At 44.8% G+C, this 18,905-nt stretch overlaps 1 protein-coding gene across 2 annotated transcripts in view; it reads right to left on the bottom strand.

Moving 5' to 3' along the window:
• LOC139422735 (SH2 domain-containing protein 3C-like) overlaps positions 1-18,905 on the bottom strand; it is a 124,467-nt gene that overhangs the window by 67,246 nt on the left and 38,316 nt on the right. The window contains exon 1 of one of the 2 annotated variants that reach the window (XM_071174046.1): positions 15,016-15,474. The exons of the other annotated variant lie outside the window; for it this stretch is intronic. Within the exon in view, the coding sequence (XP_071030147.1) occupies positions 15,016-15,096 (81 nt within the window). The 5' untranslated portion in view covers positions 15,097-15,474. Of the gene's footprint in view, positions 1-15,015; positions 15,475-18,905 lie in introns of those variants that run through there. 2 annotated transcript variants of the gene reach the window in all.

The raw sequence follows: 18,905 nt of genomic DNA on the forward strand, positions 1-18,905 counted from the left end.
ACTGAAACCTTCATCTGCTACAACATTCTACTGCTGAAACTTTCTACAACTGAAACCTTTTACAGCTACAACCTTCTAATGCTAAATCCTTTTACTTCTGAAACCTTCTACTGCTACAACCTTCTACTGCTGAATCCTTCTACTGCTAAAACCTTCTACTGCTAAATCCTTCTACTGCTAAATCCTTCTACTGCTGAAACCTTCCACTGCTAAAACATTCTACTGCTACACCATTCTACTGCTACAACCTTCTACTGCTAAAACCTTCATCTGCTAAATCTTTCTACTAATACAACCTTCTACTGCTAAAACCTTCTACTGCTAAAACCTTCTCCTGCTAAATCTGTCTACTGCTAAAACCTTCTACTGCTAAAACCGTCCACTGCTAAAACCTTCTACTGCTAAAACCTTCTACTACTGAAACCTTCTACTACTGAAACCTTCTACTACTGAAACCTTCTACTGCTACAACATTCTACTACTGAAACCTTCATCTGCTACAACATTCTACTGCTGAAACTTTCTACAACTGAAACCTACTACTGAAACCTTCTACAGCTACAACATTCTACTGCTGAAACCTTCTACTACTGAAACCTTCTAATGCTACAACCTTCTACTGCTAAAAAATTATACTGCTAAATCCTTCTACTGCTACAACCTTCTACTAATACAACATTCTACTGCTAAAATCTTCTACTGCTAAAACCTTGTACTGCTGAAATCTTCTACTGCTGAAACATTCTACTACTGAAACCTTCTACTGCTACAACAATCTAATGCTGAAACATTCCACAACTGAAACCTTCTACTGCTACAAAATTATACTGCTACAACATTCTACCACTGAAACCTTCTGCTACTGAAACCTTCAACTGCTAAAACATTCTAATGCTGAAACCTTCTACTGCTGAAACCTTCTAATGCTGAAACATTATACTGCTAAAATTTTCCACTACTGAAACCTTCTACTGCTAAAACCTTCTACTGCTAAAACCGTCCACTGCTAAAACCTTCTACTGCAAAAACCGTCCACTGCTAAAACCGTCTCCTGCTAAAACCTTCTCCTGTTAAAACCTTCTCCTGCTAAAACCTTCTCCTGCTAAAACCTTCTCCTGCTAAAACCTTCTACTGCTAAAACCTTCTACTGCTAAAACCTTCTACTGCTAAAAACTTCTACTGCTAAAACCTTCTACTGCTACAACATTCTACTACTGAAATGTTCTACTACTGGAACCTTCAACTGCTACAATATTCTACTGCTACAACATTCTACTGCTGAAACCTTCTACTACTGAAACCTTAAACTGCTAAAATATTCTAATGCTGAAACCTTCTACAGCTAAAACCTTCTACTGCTAAAACCTTCTACTGCTAATACCGTCTACTGCTAAAAACTTCTACTGCTAAAACCTTCTACTGCTAAAACATTTTACCGCTAATTCCTTCCACTGCTAAAACCTTCAACTGCTAAAACCTTCTACTGCTAAATCCTTATACTGCTGAAACCTTCTACTGCTGAAATCTTCTACTGTTGAAACCTACTACTGAAACCTTCTACAACTGAAACGGTCTACTGCTACAACATTCTAATGCTGAAACCTTCTACTACTGAAACCTTCTACTACTGAAACGGTCTACTACTGAAACCTTCAACTGCTAAAACATTCTAATGCTGAAACCTTCTACTGCTACACCTGCTAAAACATTATACTGCTGAAACCTTCAACTGCTAAAACATTCTAATGCTAAAACCTTCCACTGCTAAAACATTCTACTGCTAAAACCTTCTACTGCTACAACATTCTAATGCTGAAGCCTTCTACTACTGAAACATTCTACTACTCAAACCATCTACAACATTCTAATGCTGAAACCTTCTACTACTGAAACCTACTGCTACAACATTCTACTACTGAAACCGTCTACTGCTGAAACCTTCTAATGCTGAAACATTATACTACTAAAACATTTTACTTCTAAACCCTTTTACTGCTAAACCCTTTTACTGCTACAACCTTCTACTGCTAAAACCTTCTACTGCTTAAGCCTTCTACTACTGAAACCTTCTACTGCTACAACATTCTAATGCTGAAGCCTTCTACTACTGAAACATTCTACTACTCAAACCTTCTACAACATTCTAATGCTGAAACCTTCTACTACTGAAACCTACTGCTACAACATTCTACTACTGAAACCGTCTACTGCTGAAACCTTCTAATGCTGAAACATTATACTACTAAAACATTTTACTTCTAAACCCTTTTACTGCTAAACCCTTTTACTGCTAAAACCTTCTACTGCTAAAACCTTCTACTACTGAAATCTTCTACTGTTGAAACCTACTACTGAAACCTTCTACAACTGACACGGTCTACTGCTACAACAATCTAATGCTGAAACCTTCTACTACTGAAACCTTCTACTACTGAAACCGTCTACTACTGAAACCGTCTACTACTGAAACGGTCTACTACTGAAACCTTCAACTGCTAAAACATTCTAATGCTGAAACCTTCTACTGCTGAAACATTCCACTGCTAAATCCTTCTACTGCTACACCTGCTAAAACATTATACTGCTGAAACCTTCAACTGCTAAAACATTCTAATGCTAAAACCTTCTACTGCTACAACCTTCTACTGCTGAAACCTTCTAATGCTGAAACATTCTACTGCTACAACCTTCTACTGCTAAAACATTCTACTGCTAAAACCTTCTACTGCTAAAACCTTCTACTGCTAAAACCTTCTACTGCTACGGCCTTCTACTGCTAAATCCTTCTACTGCTACAACCTTCTAAATCCTTCTAATGCTACACCTGCTAAAACATTCTACTGATGAAACCTTCTACAGCTCCAACCTTGTACCGCTGAATCCTTCTACTGCTGAAAACTTCTACTGCTAAAACATTCTACTGCTACAACCTTCTAAATCCTTCTAATGCTACACCTGCTAAAACATTATACTGATGAAACCTTCTACAGCTCCAACCTTGTACCGCTGAATCCTTCTACTGCTGAAAACTTCTACTGCTAAAACATTCTACTGCTAATTCCTTCTACTGCTGAAACCTTCTACTGCTAATTCCTTCTACTGCTGCAACCTTCTACTGCTGCAACCTTCTACTGCTGCAACCTTCTACTGCTGCAACCTTCTACTGCTGCAACCTTCTACTGCTGCAACCTTCTACTGCTAAAACCTTCTACTGCTAAAACCTTCTACTGCTAAAACCTTCTACTGCTAAAACATTCTACTGCTAAAACATTCTACTGCTTAAACCTTCTACTGCTACGGCCTTCTACTGCTAAATCCTTCTACTGCTACACCTGTTAAAACCTTCTACTGCTACAACCTTCTAAATCCTTCTAATGCTACACCTGCTAAAACATTCTACTGATGAAACCTTCTACAGCTCCAACCTTGTACAGCTGAATCCTTCTACTGCTGAAACCTTCTACTGCTAAAACATTCTACTGCTGCAACCTTCTACTGCTAAAACCTTCTACTGCTAAAACCTTCTACTGCTAAAACATTCTACTGCTAAAACATTCTACTGCTTAAACCTTCTACTGCTACGGCCTTCTACTGCTAAATCCTTCTACTGCTACACCTGTTAAAACCTTCTACTGCTACAACCTTCTAAATCCTTCTAATGCTACACCTGCTAAAACATTCTACTGATGAAACCTTCTACAGCTCCAACCTTGTACAGCTGAATCCTTCTACTGCTGAAAACTTCTACTGCTAAATCATTCTACTGCTAAAACATTCTACTGCTGCAACCTTCTACTGCTAAAACCTTCTACTGCTTAAGCCTTCTACTACTGAAACCTTCTACCGCTACAACATTCTACTGCTGAAGCCTTCTACTACTGAAACATTCTACTACTCAAACCTTCTACAACATTCTAATGCTGAAACCTTCTACTACTGAAACCTACTGCTACAACATTCTACTACTGAAACCGTCTACTGCTACAACATTCTACTACTGAAACCGTCTACTGCTGAAACCTTCTAATGCTCAAACATTCGACTGCTAAATCCTTCTACTGCTAAAACATTCTACCTCTAAAACATTCTACTGCTAAAACCTTTTACTTCTAAACCCTTTTACTGCTAAAACTTTCTACTGCTAAAACATTCTACTACAACCGTCTACTGCTAAAACATTCTACTGCTGAAACCTTCTACTACAAAAACATTATAATGCTACAACCTTGTTCTGCTAAAACCTTCCACAGCAAAAACCATCTACTGCAGAAGCCTTCTACTGCTGAAACCTTCTACTGCTGAAACCTTCTACTGCTAAATCATTCTACTGCTGAAACCTTCTACTGCTGAAACGTTCTACTGCTGAAACCTTCTACTGCTAAATCATTCTACTGCTGAAACCTTCTACTGCTGAAACCTTCTACTGCTGAAACCATCTACTGCAGAAACCTTCTACTGCTGAAACCTTCTACTGCTAAATCATTCTACTGCTGAAACCTTCTACTGCTGAAACCTTCTACTGCTGAAACCTTCTACTGCTGAAACCTTCTACTGCTAAATCATTCTACTGCTGAAACCTTCTACTGCTGAAACCTTCTACTGCTGAAACCTTCTACTGCTAAATCATTCTACTGCTGAAACTTTTTACTGCTAAAACTGCTAGAACCTTCTCCTGCTGAAACATTATTCAGTGCTAGGATCAGAACTCCCCTAACAACAACTAGATTGATCATTTATTTATCAATGTTCAATAATGAGGAATTTAGAGATAGATATACATATAGAGATAGATATATATATAGAGATAGATATATATATAGAGATAGATATATATTTAGAGATAGATACAGTGCCTTGCGAAAGTATTCGGCCCCCTTGAACTTTGCGACCTTTTGCCACATTTCAGGCTTCAAACATAAAGATATAAAACTGTATTTTTTTGAGAGGAATCAACAACAAGTGGGACACAATCATGAAGTGGAACGACATTTATTGGATATTTCAAACTTTTTTAACAAATCAAAAACTGAAAAATTGGGCGTGCAAAATTATTCAGCCCCCTTAAGTTAATACTTTGTAGCGCCACCTTTTGCTGCGATTACAGCTGTAAGTCGCTTGGGGTATGTCTCTATCAGTTTTGCACATCGAGAGACTGAAATTCTTTCCCATTCCTTTTTGCAAAACAGCTCGAGCTCAGTGAGGTTGGATGGAGAGCATTTGTGAACAGCAGTTTTCAGTTCTTTCCACAGATTCTCGATTGGATTCAGGTCTGGACTTTGACTTGGCCATTCTAACACCTGGATATGTTTATTTTTGAACCATTCCATTGTAGATTTTGCTTTATGTTTTGGATCATTGTCTTGTTGGAAGACAAATCTCCGTCCCAGTCTCAGGTCTTTTGCAGACTCCATCAGGTTTTCTTCCAGAATGGTCCTGTATTTGGCTCCATCCATCTTCCCATCAATTTTAACCATCTTCCCTGTCCCTGCTGAAGAAAAGCAGGCCCAAACCATGATGCTGCCACCACCATGTTTGACAGTGGGGATGGTGTGTTCAGCTGTGTTGCTTTTACGCCAAACATAGCATTTTGCATTGTTGCCAAAAAGTTCAATTTTGGTTTCATCTGACCAGAGCACCTTGTTTGGTGTGTCTCCCAGGTGGCTTGTGGCAAACTTTAAACTACACTTTTTATGGATATCTTTAAGAAATGGCTTTCTTCTTGCCACTCTTCCATAAAGGCCAGATTTGTGCAATATACGACTGATTGTTGTCCTATGGACAGAGTCTCCCACCTCAGCTGTAGATCTCTGCAGTTCATCCAGAGTGATCATGGGCCTCTTGGCTGCATCTCTGATCAGTCTTCTCCTTGTATGAGCTGAAAGTTTAGAGGGACGGCCAGGTCTTGGTAGATTTGCAGTGGTCTGATACTCCTTCCATTTCAATATCTCCCTGTTACTGTTGCAGCTGTCTATCTCCCTGTTACTGTTACAGCTGTCTATCTCCCTGTTGCAGCTGTCTCTCTCCCTGTTACTGTTACAGCTGTCTATCTCCCTGTTACAGCTGTCTATCTCCCTGTTACTGTTGCAGCTGTCTATCTCCCTGTTACTGTTGCAGCTGTCTATCTCCCTGTTACTGTTACAGCTGTCTCTCTCCTTGTTACTGTTACAGCTGTCTATCTCCCTGTTACAGCTGTCTATCTCCCTGTTACAGCTGTCTATCTCCCTGTTACTGTTGCAGCTGTCTATCTCCCTGTTACTGTTGCAGCTGTCTATCTCCCTGTTACTGTTGCAGCTGTCTATCTCCCTGTTACTGTTACAGCTGTCTATCTCCCTGTTACAGCTGTCTATCTCCCTGTTACAGCTGTCTATCTCCCTGTTACTGTTGCAGCTGTCTATCTCCCTGTTACAGCTGTCTATCTCCCCGTTACTGTTGCAGCTGTCTATCTCCCTGTTACAGCTGTCTATCTCCCTGTTACTGTTACAGCTGTCTCTCTCCCTGTTACTGTTACAGCTGTCTCTCTCCCTGTTACTGTTACAGCTTTCTCTCTCCCTGTTACTGTTACAGCTGTCTCTCTCCCTGTTACTGTTACAGCTGTCTCTCTCCCTGTTGCAGCTGTCTCTCTCCCTGTTACTGTTACAGCTGTCTATCTCCCTGTTGCAGCTGTCTCTCTCCCTGTTACTGTTACAGCTGTCTATCTCCCCGTTACTGTTGCAGCTGTCTATCTCCCTGTTACAGCTGTCTATCTCCCTGTTACTGTTACAGCTGTCTCTCTCCCTGTTACTGTTACAGCTGTCTCTCTCCCTGTTACTGTTACAGCTTTCTCTCTCCCTGTTACTGTTACAGCTGTCTCTCTCCCTGTTACTGTTACAGCTGTCTCTCTCCCTGTTGCAGCTGTCTCTCTCCCTGTTACTGTTACAGCTGTCTATCTCCCTGTTGCAGCTGTCTCTCTCCCTGTTACTGTTACAGCTGTCTATCTCCCTGTTACAGCTGTCTATCTCCCTGTTACAGCTGTCTATCTCCCTGTTACTGTTGCAGCTGTCTATCTCCTTGTTACTGTAACAGCTGTCTATCTCCCTGTTACTGTTACAGCTGTCTATCTCCCTGTTACTGTTGCAGCTGTCTCTCTCCCTGTTACTGTTGCAGCTGTCTATCTCCCTGTTACTGTTGCAGCTGTCTATCTCCCTGTTACTGTTGCAGCTGTCTATCTCCCTGTTACTGTTGCAGCTGTCTATCTCCCTGTTACTGTTACAGCTGTCTATCTCCCTGTTACTGTTACAGCTGTCTATCTCCCTGTTACTGTTGCAGCTGTCTCTCTCCCTGTTGCAGCTGTCTCTCTCCCTGTTACTGTTACAGCTGTCTCTCTCCCTGTTAGAGCTGTCTATCTCCCTGTTACAGCTGTCTATCTCCCTGTTACAGCTGTCTATCTCCCTGTTACTGTTGCAGCTGTCTATCTCCCTGTTACTGTTACAGCTGTCTATCTCCCTGTTACTGTTGCAGCTGTCTATCTCCCTGTTACTGTTGCAGCTGTCTATCTCCCTGTTACTGTTGCAGCTGTCTATCTCCCTGTTACTGTTACAGCTGTCTATCTCCCTGTTACTGTTACAGCTGTCTCTCTCCCTGTTGCAGCTGTCTCTCTCCCTGTTACTGTTACAGCTGTCTATCTCCCTGTTACAGCTGTCTATCTCCCTGTTACTGTTGCAGCTGTCTATCTCCCTGTTACTGTTGCAGCTGTCTATCTCCCTGTTACTGTTGCATCTGTCTATCTCCCTGTTACTGTTACAGCTGTATATCTCCCTGTTACTGTTACAGCTGTCTATCTCCCTGTTACTGTTACAGCTGTCTATCTCCCTGTTGCAGCTGTCTCTCTCCCTGTTGCAGCTGTCTCTCTCCCTGTTACTGTTACAGCTGTCTCTCTCCCTGTTACAGCTGTCTATCTCCCTGTTACAGCTGTCTATCTCCCTGTTACTGTTGCAGCTGTCTATCTCCCTGTTACTGTTACAGCTGTCTATCTCCCTGTTACTGTTGCAGCTGTCTATCTCCCTGTTACTGTTGCAGCTGTCTATCTCCCTGTTACTGTTGCAGCTGTCTATCTCCCTGTTACTGTTGCAGCTGTCTATCTCCCTGTTACTGTTACAGCTGTCTATCTCCCTGTTACTGTTACAGCTGTCTCTCTCCCTGTTGCAGCTGTCTCTCTCCCTGTTACTGTTACAGCTGTCTATCTCCCTGTTACAGCTGTCTATCTCCCTGTTACAGCTGTCTATCTCCCTGTTACTGTTGCAGCTGTCTATCTCCCTGTTACTGTTGCAGCTGTCAATCTCCCTGTTACTGTTGCAGCTGTCTATCTCCCTGTTACTGTTGCAGCTGTCTATCTCCCTGTTACTGTTACAGCTGTCTATCTCCCTGTTACTGTTGCAGCTGTCTATCTCCCTGTTACAGCTGTCTATCTCCCTGTTACTGTTGCAGCTGTCTATCTCCCTGTTACTGTTACAGCTGTCTCTCTCCCTGTTACTGTTGCAGCTGTCTATCTCCCTGTTACTGTTGCAGCTGTCTATCTCCCTGTTACTGTTGCAGCTGTCTATCTCCTTGTTACTGTAACAGTTACTGTTGCTGTCTCCCTGTTAATCTCCCTGTTACTGTTGCAGCTGTCTATCTCCCTGTTACTGTTGCAGTGTTGCAGCTGTCTATCTCCCTGTTACTGTTGCAGCTGTCTATCTCCCTGTTACTGTTACAGCTGTCTATCTCCCTGTTACTGTTGCAGCTGTCTATCTCCCTGTTACAGCTGTCTATCTCCCTGTTACTGTTGCAGCTGTCTATCTCCCTGTTACTGTTACAGCTGTCTCTCTCCCTGTTGCAGCTGTCTCTCTCCCTGTTACTGTTACAGCTGTCTATCTCCCTGTTACAGCTGTCTATCTCCCTGTTACAGCTGTCTATCTCCCTGTTACTGTTGCAGCTGTCTATCTCCTTGTTACTGTAACAGCTGTCTATCTCCCTGTTACTGTTACAGCTGTCTATCTCCCTGTTACTGTTACAGCTGTCTATCTCCCTGTTACTGTTGCAGCTGTCTATCTCCCTGTTACTGTTGCAGCTGTCTATCTCCCTGTTACTGTTGCAGCTGTCTATCTCCCTGTTACTGTTGCAGCTGTATATCTCCCTGTTACTGTTACAGCTGTCTATCTCCCTGTTACTGTTGCAGCTGTCTATCTCCCTGTTACTGTTACAGCTGTCTCTCTCCCTGTTGCAGCTGTCTCTCTCCCTGTTACTGTTACAGCTGTCTATCTCCCTGTTACAGCTGTCTATCTCCCTGTTACTGTTGCAGCTGTCTATCTCCCTGTTACTGTTGCAGCTGTCTATCTCCCTGTTACTGTTACAGCTGTCTATCTCCCTGTTACTGTTACAGCTGTCTATCTCCCTGTTACTGTTACAGCTGTCTATCTCCCTGTTACTGTTACAGCTGTCTATCTCCCTGTTGCAGCTGTCTCTCTCCCTGTTGCAGCTGTCTCTCTCCCTGTTACTGTTACAGCTGTCTCTCTCCCTGTTACAGCTGTCTATCTCCCTGTTACAGCTGTCTATCTCCCTGTTACAGCTGTCTATCTCCTTGTTACTGTAACAGCTGTCTATCTCCCTGTTACTGTTGCAGCTGTCTATCTCCCTGTTACTGTTGCAGCTGTCTATCTCCCTGTTACTGTTACAGCTGTCTATCTCCCTGTTACTGTTGCAGCTGTCTATCTCCCTGTTACAGCTGTCTATCTCCCTGTTACAGCTGTCTATCTCCCTGTTACTGTTGCAGCTGTCTATCTCCCTGTTACTGTTACAGCTGTCTCTCTCCCTGTTGCAGCTGTCTCTCTCCCTGTTACTGTTACAGCTGTCTATCTCCCTGTTACAGCTGTCTATCTCCCTGTTACTGTTGCAGCTGTCTATCTCCCTGTTACTGTTACAGCTGTCTCTCTCCTTGTTACTGTTACAGCTGTCTATCTCCCTGTTACTGTTACAGCTGTCTATCTCCCTGTTACAGCTGTATATCTCCCTGTTACTGTTGCAGCTGTCTATCTCCCTGTTACTGTTACAGCTGTCTCTCTCCTTGTTACTGTTACAGCTGTCTATCTCCCTGTTACTGTTGCAGCTGTCTATCTCCCTGTTACAGCTGTCTATCTCCCTGTTACAGCTGTCTATCTCCCTGTTACAGCTGTCTATCTCCCTGTTACTGTTGCAGCTGTCTATCTCCCTGTTACTGTTGCAGCTGTCTATCTCCCTGTTACTGTTGCAGCTGTCTATCTCCCTGTTACTGTTACAGCTGTCTATCTCCCTGTTACAGCTGTCTATCTCCCTGTTACAGCTGTCTATCTCCCTGTTACTGTTGCAGCTGTCTATCTCCCTGTTACTGTTGCAGCTGTCTATCTCCCTGTTACTGTTGCAGCTGTCTATCTCCCTGTTACTGTTGCAGCTGTCTATCTCCCTGTTACTGTTGCAGCTGTCTATCTCCCTGTTACTGTTGCAGCTGTCTATCTCCCTGTTACTGTTACAGCTGTCTATCTCCCTGTTACAGCTGTCTATCTCCCTGTTACAGCTGTCTATCTCCTTGTTACTGTTACAGCTGTCTATCTCCCTGTTGCATCTGTCTGTCTCCCTGTTACAGCTGTCTGTCTCCCTGTTACAGCTGTCTCAGCCTCTCTACCATTCCTCACCATTCCCTAACATTCCTCACCATCACCTACCATTCCCACCATTCCTCAGTCTAATCATTCAGAACCCCTGGTGCTTTACTGCTTCCCTCTATCTATCTCCAGCTCCAAGCAGTATGCCTGGGTGTTAGTCTGTTTCTGCTCTCTAGCCAACTCCTTCTGGAATTGTGAGAGCAGAAACCAGGCTACAATGCAGTGGCTTTGAGGACGGGGTTTGGAATAAGGCGCTACAAAGCTAATGGTTTGGAGCAACAGGAAGAATAAAACAGAGTCAGCATGTCTCATAACGAGTGAAAACATCCCAGTGAAATAATAATTTGTCTCCCAAAGTGGCACAGCAGTCTAAGGCATTGCATCTCAGTGCAAGAGGCATAACTACAGTCCCTGGTTCAAATCCAAGCTGACATCTGGTCATGATTGGGAGTCCCATCGGACGGGCACAATTGGCTCAGCATCGTCCGGGTTAGGGTTTGGCCGGGGTAGGCTGTCATTGTAAATGGAATTTGTTCTTAACTGACTTGCCTAGTTAAATAAAGGTTATATAAAAAGCAAATGTAAAATTCACTTCCTTTCTCTAAGTAACAGGCTGATTTTCTCTTGAACTTTGGAGGTTAAAACGCCCGCTTAGCCTCTCACCGCTCCGGGGGTGACAGGCAGGCGAGGCGAGGCAGGGGCTACAAAGAGGATTTGCTGTGAAGGGGACTCAGGAGAGGAGGAGAAGAAGCACCAAGACGAGACACGAGAAGAGTGAAGTAGGGGGGGTTACACAGAGGGTACGGGTGGCACGGGGCTAATGCTAGCTAACGTCGTAATGCAGCAGTATCAGTTCCACAGCTTCTGATATGTTACACGGGTGGGGCTGAACACTGTTCATGGACTACAGTATGTGGAGGGAGAGAGAGCCCCACTATAGCTGGTGGAGAACTGGTGGCTGTGGTGGCCCCTGGAGCCCCAGTCAAAGGACATGTGTTTGATATAATTCCATTCATTCCAGTCATTAAAATGAGCCTGGTCCACCGATTTAAAGTGACACCAGCCTCCACTGGTTGGGGACAACAGGGCCAGGCAAGGGGGTATGGGGCTGACAGAGAGGCTGGCAGGGCCACAAACAGTATCCCAGCTGAGTCACTGGGGGTGACAGAGGCTGACAGGGCTGGTTGGGGTTAGCCTGGCTGGTTGGGGTTAAGCTGGCTGGTTGGGGTTAAGCTGGCTGGTTGGTGTTAAGCTGGCTGGTTGGGGTTAGCCTGGCTGGTTGGGGTTAGCCTGGCTGGTTGGGGTTAGCCTGGCTGGTTGGGGTTAGGCTGGCTGGTTGGGGTTAAGCTGGCTGGTTGGGGTTAGCCTGGCTGGTTGGGGTTAGCCTGGCTGGTTGGGGTTAGCCTGGCTGGTTGGGGTTAAGCTGGCTGGTTGGGGTTAGCCTGGCTGGTTGGGGTTAGCCTGGCTGGTTGGGGTTAGCCTGGCTGGTTGGGGTTAGCCTGGCTGGTTGGGGTTAGCCTGGCTGGTTAGGGTTAGCCTGGCAAGCTGGGGTTAGCCTGGCTTGTTGGGGTTAGCCTGGCAGGCTGGGGTTAGCCTGGCTGGTTAGGGTTAGCCTGGCAGGCTGGGGTTAGCCTGGCTGGTTGGGGTTAGCCTGGCAGGCTGGGGTTAGCCTGGCTGGTTGGGGTTAGCCTGGCAGACTGGGGTTAGCCTGGCGGGTTAGGGTTAGCCTGGCAGGCTGGGGTTAGCCTGGCTGGTTGGGGTTAGCCTGGCTGGTTGGGGTTAGCCTGGCAGGCTGGGGTTAGCCTGGCAGGCTGGGGTTAGCCTGGCTGGTTGGGGTTATTCTGGCTGGTTGGGGTTAGCCTGGCTGGTTGGGGTTAGCCTGGCTGGTTGGGGTTAGCCTGGCTGGTTGGGGTTAGCCTGGCAGGCTGGGGTTAGCCTGGCTGGTTGGGGTTAGCCTGGCTGGTTGGGGTTAGCCTGGCTGGTTGGGGTTAGCCTGGCTGGTTGGGGTTAGCCTGGCTGGTTGGGGTTAGCCTGGCTGGTTGGGGTTAGCCTGGCTGGTTGGGGTTAGCCTGGCAGGCTGGGGTTAGCCTGGCTGGTTGGGGTTAGCCTGGCTGGTTGGGGTTAGCCTGGCTGGTTGGCTGGCAGACACAGAAAGGGGGGATTAAAATCAGGGAAAAAACAATAAAAGTGCAAAGTGCGTGCTGAGGGAGGGGAGAAAGGGGCAGATGGGAGGATTTGGGGGTTCAAGCGTACAGGGCTGTATGTAGCATTACAATGGCCCATTTAGAGGCAGACTGGGAGGGGTAGTATAGTGGTCTTAATAGAGACACAACGGGAGCACTGCCAGCACACAGCACTCCCACATTATCAGTCTAGACTCATAGAGCATAGGATCAGTAGTAAGCTCTGCGATGGGTGTCTAAAGCACAATATCAGCTGTAAATTGAAAACAACCTAACGGTGGTCTGAACTGAAGTGTTTAAATCCTGCTATTTGTTTCCTGGCCCCTAGGCCACATATATGCAACTACTCTAACCGTAAATGTAGTCAAATGCTTCAGTATAACCCCGCTACTGAGGTCTGTCAAATGGAAACTCTCTCACTAACAGTATGGGTCTCTCTCTCTTCCTGTACTGGTACTGGTGCTGGTCTGAGATCAGGTGATGTAAACACAGACAGAAGATGTTATTGGGACCATCTATAAGAGGAAAGTGGCTGAGGCTGGTAGCCACTTCTCGTCACAGTACATGCTCCCATTCTCCCATCTCTCCAAGGTTACACACGGGCACGTACACACATCAGGGTCATATTTTATTTTACACCCACAACTATAAACACTAATAAATCCTGTCTACAGCAGACGTGGCACAGCGCAGAGAGTAGATACATCGGTACAGAGCAGTGATTAGCAACATAAGTCCTACACTGAGGTTCCTTACTATCACTTTCAGAAACAACATACTACATTACTGTGTCCTTACTATAGAATCATATCCAAACACTTTCAGTAATAACATAGTACCATAGCTGTGGGAGGTAGAGGTGGAGAGGGTGCTGCAGTACCCTCTACACCTCTAAAAATATGAATAAATTAGTAAAATAAAAATTCTGGAAAGTAGTGCACTGGGCCTTTACTAGTCCTGTATTAGTGGGCCGATATAGCCATCTGTAACACTGGGCCTTTACCAGTCCTGTATTAGTGGGCCGATATAGCCGTCTGTAACACTGGGCCTTTACCAGTCCTGTATTAGTGGGCCGATATAGCCATCTGTAACACTGAGCCTTTACCAGTCCTGTATTAGTGGGCCGATATAGCCATCTGTAACACTGAGCCTTTACCAGTCCTGTATTAGTGGGCCGATATAGCCATCTGTAACACTGAGCCTTTACCAGTCCTGTATTAGTGGGCCGATATAGCCATCTGTAACACTGAGCCTTTACCAGTCCTGTATTAGTGGGCCGATATAGCCGTTTGTAACACTGAGCCTTTACCAGTCCTGTATTAGTGGGCCGATATAGCCATCTGTAACACTGAGCCTTTACCAGTCCTGTATTAGTGGGCCGATATAGCCGTTTGTAACACTGAGCCTTTACCAGTCCTGTATTAGTGGGCCGATATAGCCATCTGTAACACTGAGCCTTTACTAGTCCTGTATTAGTGGGCCGATATAGCCATCTGTAACACTGAGCCTTTACCAGTCCTGTATTAGTGGGCCGATATAGCCATCTGTAACACTGAGCCTTTACTAGTCCTGTATTAGTGGGCCGATATAGCCATCTGTAACACTGAGCCTTTACCAGTCCTGTATTAGTGGGCCGATATAGCCGTCTGTAACACTGAGCCTTTACTAGTCCTGTATTAGTGGGCCGATATAGCCATCTGTAGCGCGGGCCAAATCGCAGCACCCCCACCTCCAAAACATCTTCCCGCGGCTATGCATACTACTGTAAGATTTCTTACTATCGTATCCAAAGACTTTCAGTGGTGATATAGTGTAATTCATCTCCATGCTAATCTCTCCTGTGATGCTCTAATGCTACAATAGAGTGTACCAACAAAACATCCTTATGTTACCTCTCAGGAATCAGCCATGCTCATGTTGCTGAGGCTCCTAAATCAGATGAGGTGATCATCCTCCCAGTATCACCAGCTAGCTGCTGGCCAACATGGGAAGGAACACACTCCAACACACCCATTTACACTCTCACACACAGACATAAAACCACTAACAGAAATGTCCAGAAATTCAAAAGCAAACTCTAACAAAAACATAATTTGTATCACCTCTGTCTTGCTCTTCGATTTCTCAAACACACACACACACACACACACACACACACACACACACAAATCCACTCTCACCTGCACCTGCATGAAGGAGCCTCTGTAGAAGCAGCAGGCGGCTGCCGACAGGGTGCTCCATAGGCTACAGCGCTCCGTCATGATTCCCTTCTGCTCTCCTGTCCTGTCCTCACAGCTCAGCTCCGTTCAGCTTGGGCTGTACCCCACCCTGAGGTCCCCAGCACCAGCTCTGCTCTCTGTCCCACAGCAGGCAGCACTCCGCTCCTCTGCACGCTAGCAGCCCTGACAGCAGCTCATCTCACTAACACTGTGTGGCAGCTACGCTACCCTACGTTACTAACGCTAGCTAACACTACAGCTGCTACTGCTGGTACTGCTGGTACTACTGCTACTGCTGGTACTACTGCTACTGCTGATCAGGGCCCTATCCCCTTGCACTTTGCTGCTACTGTCATATCTCTCTCTCAGCTCCACACAGTCTCTCTCGCTTTCGCTCTCTCTCTCTCCCGTTCACACTCTCAATGTGCTTCACGAGCCCTGGCAGGGATTACCTCATCCGTTTCTGATGAAAGGAGTGGGTGGGGGGAGGGTGGAAAGGAGAGAGGGAGAGAGGGATGAGGGAGAGGGAGGAGGGAGAGGGGAAAATGCTTGCAAGCACTGGAAGAGGCAGACCCCACCCATCCCCTCCTCCTTCATGACCACAGAGAGAGAGAGAGAAAGAGACAGAGAGAGAGAGAGAGAGAGAGAGAGAAATAGATAACACAATGAGAGTGTGAGAGAGAGAGAGAGAGAGAGAGAGAGAGAGAGAGAAGGGGGGAGAGAGAGAGATAGAGAGAGAAGGGGGGAGAGAGAGAGAGAGAGAGAGAGAGAGAGAGAGAGAGAGAGAAGGGGAGAGAGGGAGAGAGAGAGAGAGAGAGAGAGAGAGGCCCAGGACAGCAAAAACAACCAGGCCCAACAGAGGCCCAGGACAGCATCACAATTAGACCCAACCAAATCATGAGAAAACAAGAAGATAATTACTTGACACATTGTAAAGAATTAACAAAAAAACAGAGCAAACTAGAATGTTATTTGGCCCTAAACAGAGAGTACACAGTGGCACAATACCTGACCACTGTGACTGAGCCAAACTTAAGGAACGCTTTGACTATGTACAGACTCAGTGAGCATAGCCTTGCTATTGAGAAAGGCCACCGTAGGCAGACCTGGCTCTCAAGACAAGACAGGCTATGTGCACACTGCCCACAAAATGAGGTGGAAACTGAGCTGCACTTCCTAACCTCCTGCCAAATGTATGACACACATTAGAGACACATATGTGACTCGTTTCAGGAAACTAGGCGTATGTCGCACATCACTACTTCACAGGAGAGGCATTTGAACATAAACATTTTTAATTTTTTTATCAAAATGTGTTTTTTTGGCAGAAATGCCTTCTGGAACATGTGAACTTTCATGTGCCTAAATAACAAACTTGTATTCCATCCGTAAATACAAATAAAACTGTTAAATTACGAGTCTAGTTGGTTCAGCCACGGAAGCTGGCTGAGATAATGGATGTGCTGGACATGCCGGGAGATGAGTTTGGATTTGGATTGGATTTGGATTTGGATTTGGATTGGTAACATGCTTCTGTTTATAACGTGAGCTGCTCAGTATGTGTTGACAGTCCTTTCTACCGCGTCGTTATTGAAATATATAACGTTAGCCATCGAGAACAACAAAAGTTTTGCAACTTCTCTCAACAACATTGATGCCCTGAATTTAGCAGGTGTTATCGACAGATCAGTTGGAAAAAGTGATTAGCTACTTTCTGCACAAGCCACAGTCAGTGTGAACCGGAGTGACTTGACATGCTGGCCAAACAAAACAGAGTTAAATGGTTCCAGTCGGCCGTGAAGCATTCATCCATGTATATGGGTAAGAGTCTAGCTACATTTTCAGATATTCTACATTTCTAATTTTGTCAGAAAGTCATTTTCATTGCAAGTTAAAGCATACTGTTAGCTAGCTACCGAACGTTAGCTTGCTGGCTCGCTAGCTAGATGGTAATGTGAAGAACAACATGACCTGCACCAAAGTCCGATTAGGATATAGGCCAAGGACTAGATAAAGTGTATTTTTACCTGGAGTTTTCCTTATTGTAGGCTACTACTTTCACCACTTTTAGTCTTGAAATATTTGGCTGTTTACTACATTAATCACTCTGTTTAGCAAATGGCCTCACATGTGAATCCTTAAAGAGATGGGTGGGGCTAGGGCTTAAGATGGTGTGAACGAGGGGTGTAGACAAAGAAGAGCTCTCCAGTAGGTGTACCAAAACATTCAAGGGCCATTTTCTCAAAAGTGGGGTTACAAGTTTATCAACTTTCAAAGCAGAATTACTTTCCCATTGTTCTTCAACCCCCTACCCCTCACTACCCCCTACCCCCTACATCCTAACTTAAGTATGCTCTCTCTAATTTAAGTATGCTCTCTCTAATTCTCTCTTTCTCACTTTCTTTCTTTCTCTCTCTCTGAGGACCTGAGCCCTAGGACCATGCCTCAGGACTACCAGGCATGATGACTCCTTGATGTCCCCAGTCCATCTGGCCGTGCTGCTGCTCCAGTTTCAACTGTTCTGCCTGCGGCTATGGAACCCTGACCTGTTCACCGGACGTGACATTTACTCCTGAGGTGCTGACTTGTTGCACCCTCGACAACTACTGTGATTATTATTATTTGACCATGATGGTAATTTATGAACATTTGAACATCTTGGCCATCAGACTGTTAAACAGCCACCACTAACATTGAGTGGCTGCTGCCAACACACTGACTCAACTCCAGCCACTTTAATAATGGGAATTGATGGGAAATGATGTAAAATATATCACTAGCCACTTTAAACAATGCTACCTAATATAATGTTTACATACCCTACATTATTAATCTCATATATATGAGATGAATATATATATATATATATACAGTGCCTTGCGAAAGTATTCGGCCCCCTTGAACTTTGCGACCTTTTGCCACATTTCAGGCTTCAAACATAAAGATATAAAACTGTATTTTTTTGTGAAGAATCAACAACAAGTGGGACACAATCATGAAGTGGAACGACATTTATTGGATATTTCAAACTTTTTTAACAAATCAAAAACTGAAAAATTGGGCGTGCAAAATTATTCAGCCCCCTTAAGTTAATACTTTGTAGCGCCACCTTTTGCTGCGATTACAGCTGTAAGTCGCTTGGGGTATGTCTCTATCAGTTTTGCACATCGAGAGACTGAAATTTTTTCCCATTCCTCCTTGCAAAACAGCTCGAGCTCAGTGAGGTTGGATGGAGAGCATTTGTGAACAGCAGTTTTCAGTTCTTTCCACAGATTCTCGATTGGATTCAGGTCTGGACTTTGACTTGGCCATTCTAACACCTGGATATGTTTATTTTTGAACCATTCCATTGTAGATTTTGCTTTATGTTTTGGATCATTGTCTTGTTGGAAGACAAATCTCCGTCCCAGTCTCAGGTCTTTTGCAGACTCCATCAGGTTTTCTTCCAGAATGGTCCTGTATTTGGCTCCATCCATCTTCCCATCAATTTTAACCATCTTCCCTGTCCCTGCTGAAGAAAAGCAGGCCCAAACCATGATGCTGCCACCACCATGTTTGACAGTGGGGATGGTGTGTTCAGGGTGATGAGCTGTGTTGCTTTTACGCCAAACATAACGTTTTGCATTGTTGCCAAAAAGTTCAATTTTGGTTTCATCTGACCAGACCTTCTTCCACATGTTTGGTGTGTCTCCCAGGTGGCTTGTGGCAAACTTTAACCGACACTTTTTATGGATATCTTTAAGAAATGGCTTTCTTCTTGCCACTCTTCCATAAAGGACAGATTTGTGCAATATACGACTGATTGTTGTCCTATGGACAGAGTCTCCCACCTCAGCTGTAGATCTCTGCAG

This window comes from Oncorhynchus clarkii, chromosome 12 (assembly GCF_045791955.1).
Source record: "Oncorhynchus clarkii lewisi isolate Uvic-CL-2024 chromosome 12, UVic_Ocla_1.0, whole genome shotgun sequence".
Taxonomy (NCBI): domain Eukaryota; kingdom Metazoa; phylum Chordata; class Actinopteri; order Salmoniformes; family Salmonidae; genus Oncorhynchus; species Oncorhynchus clarkii.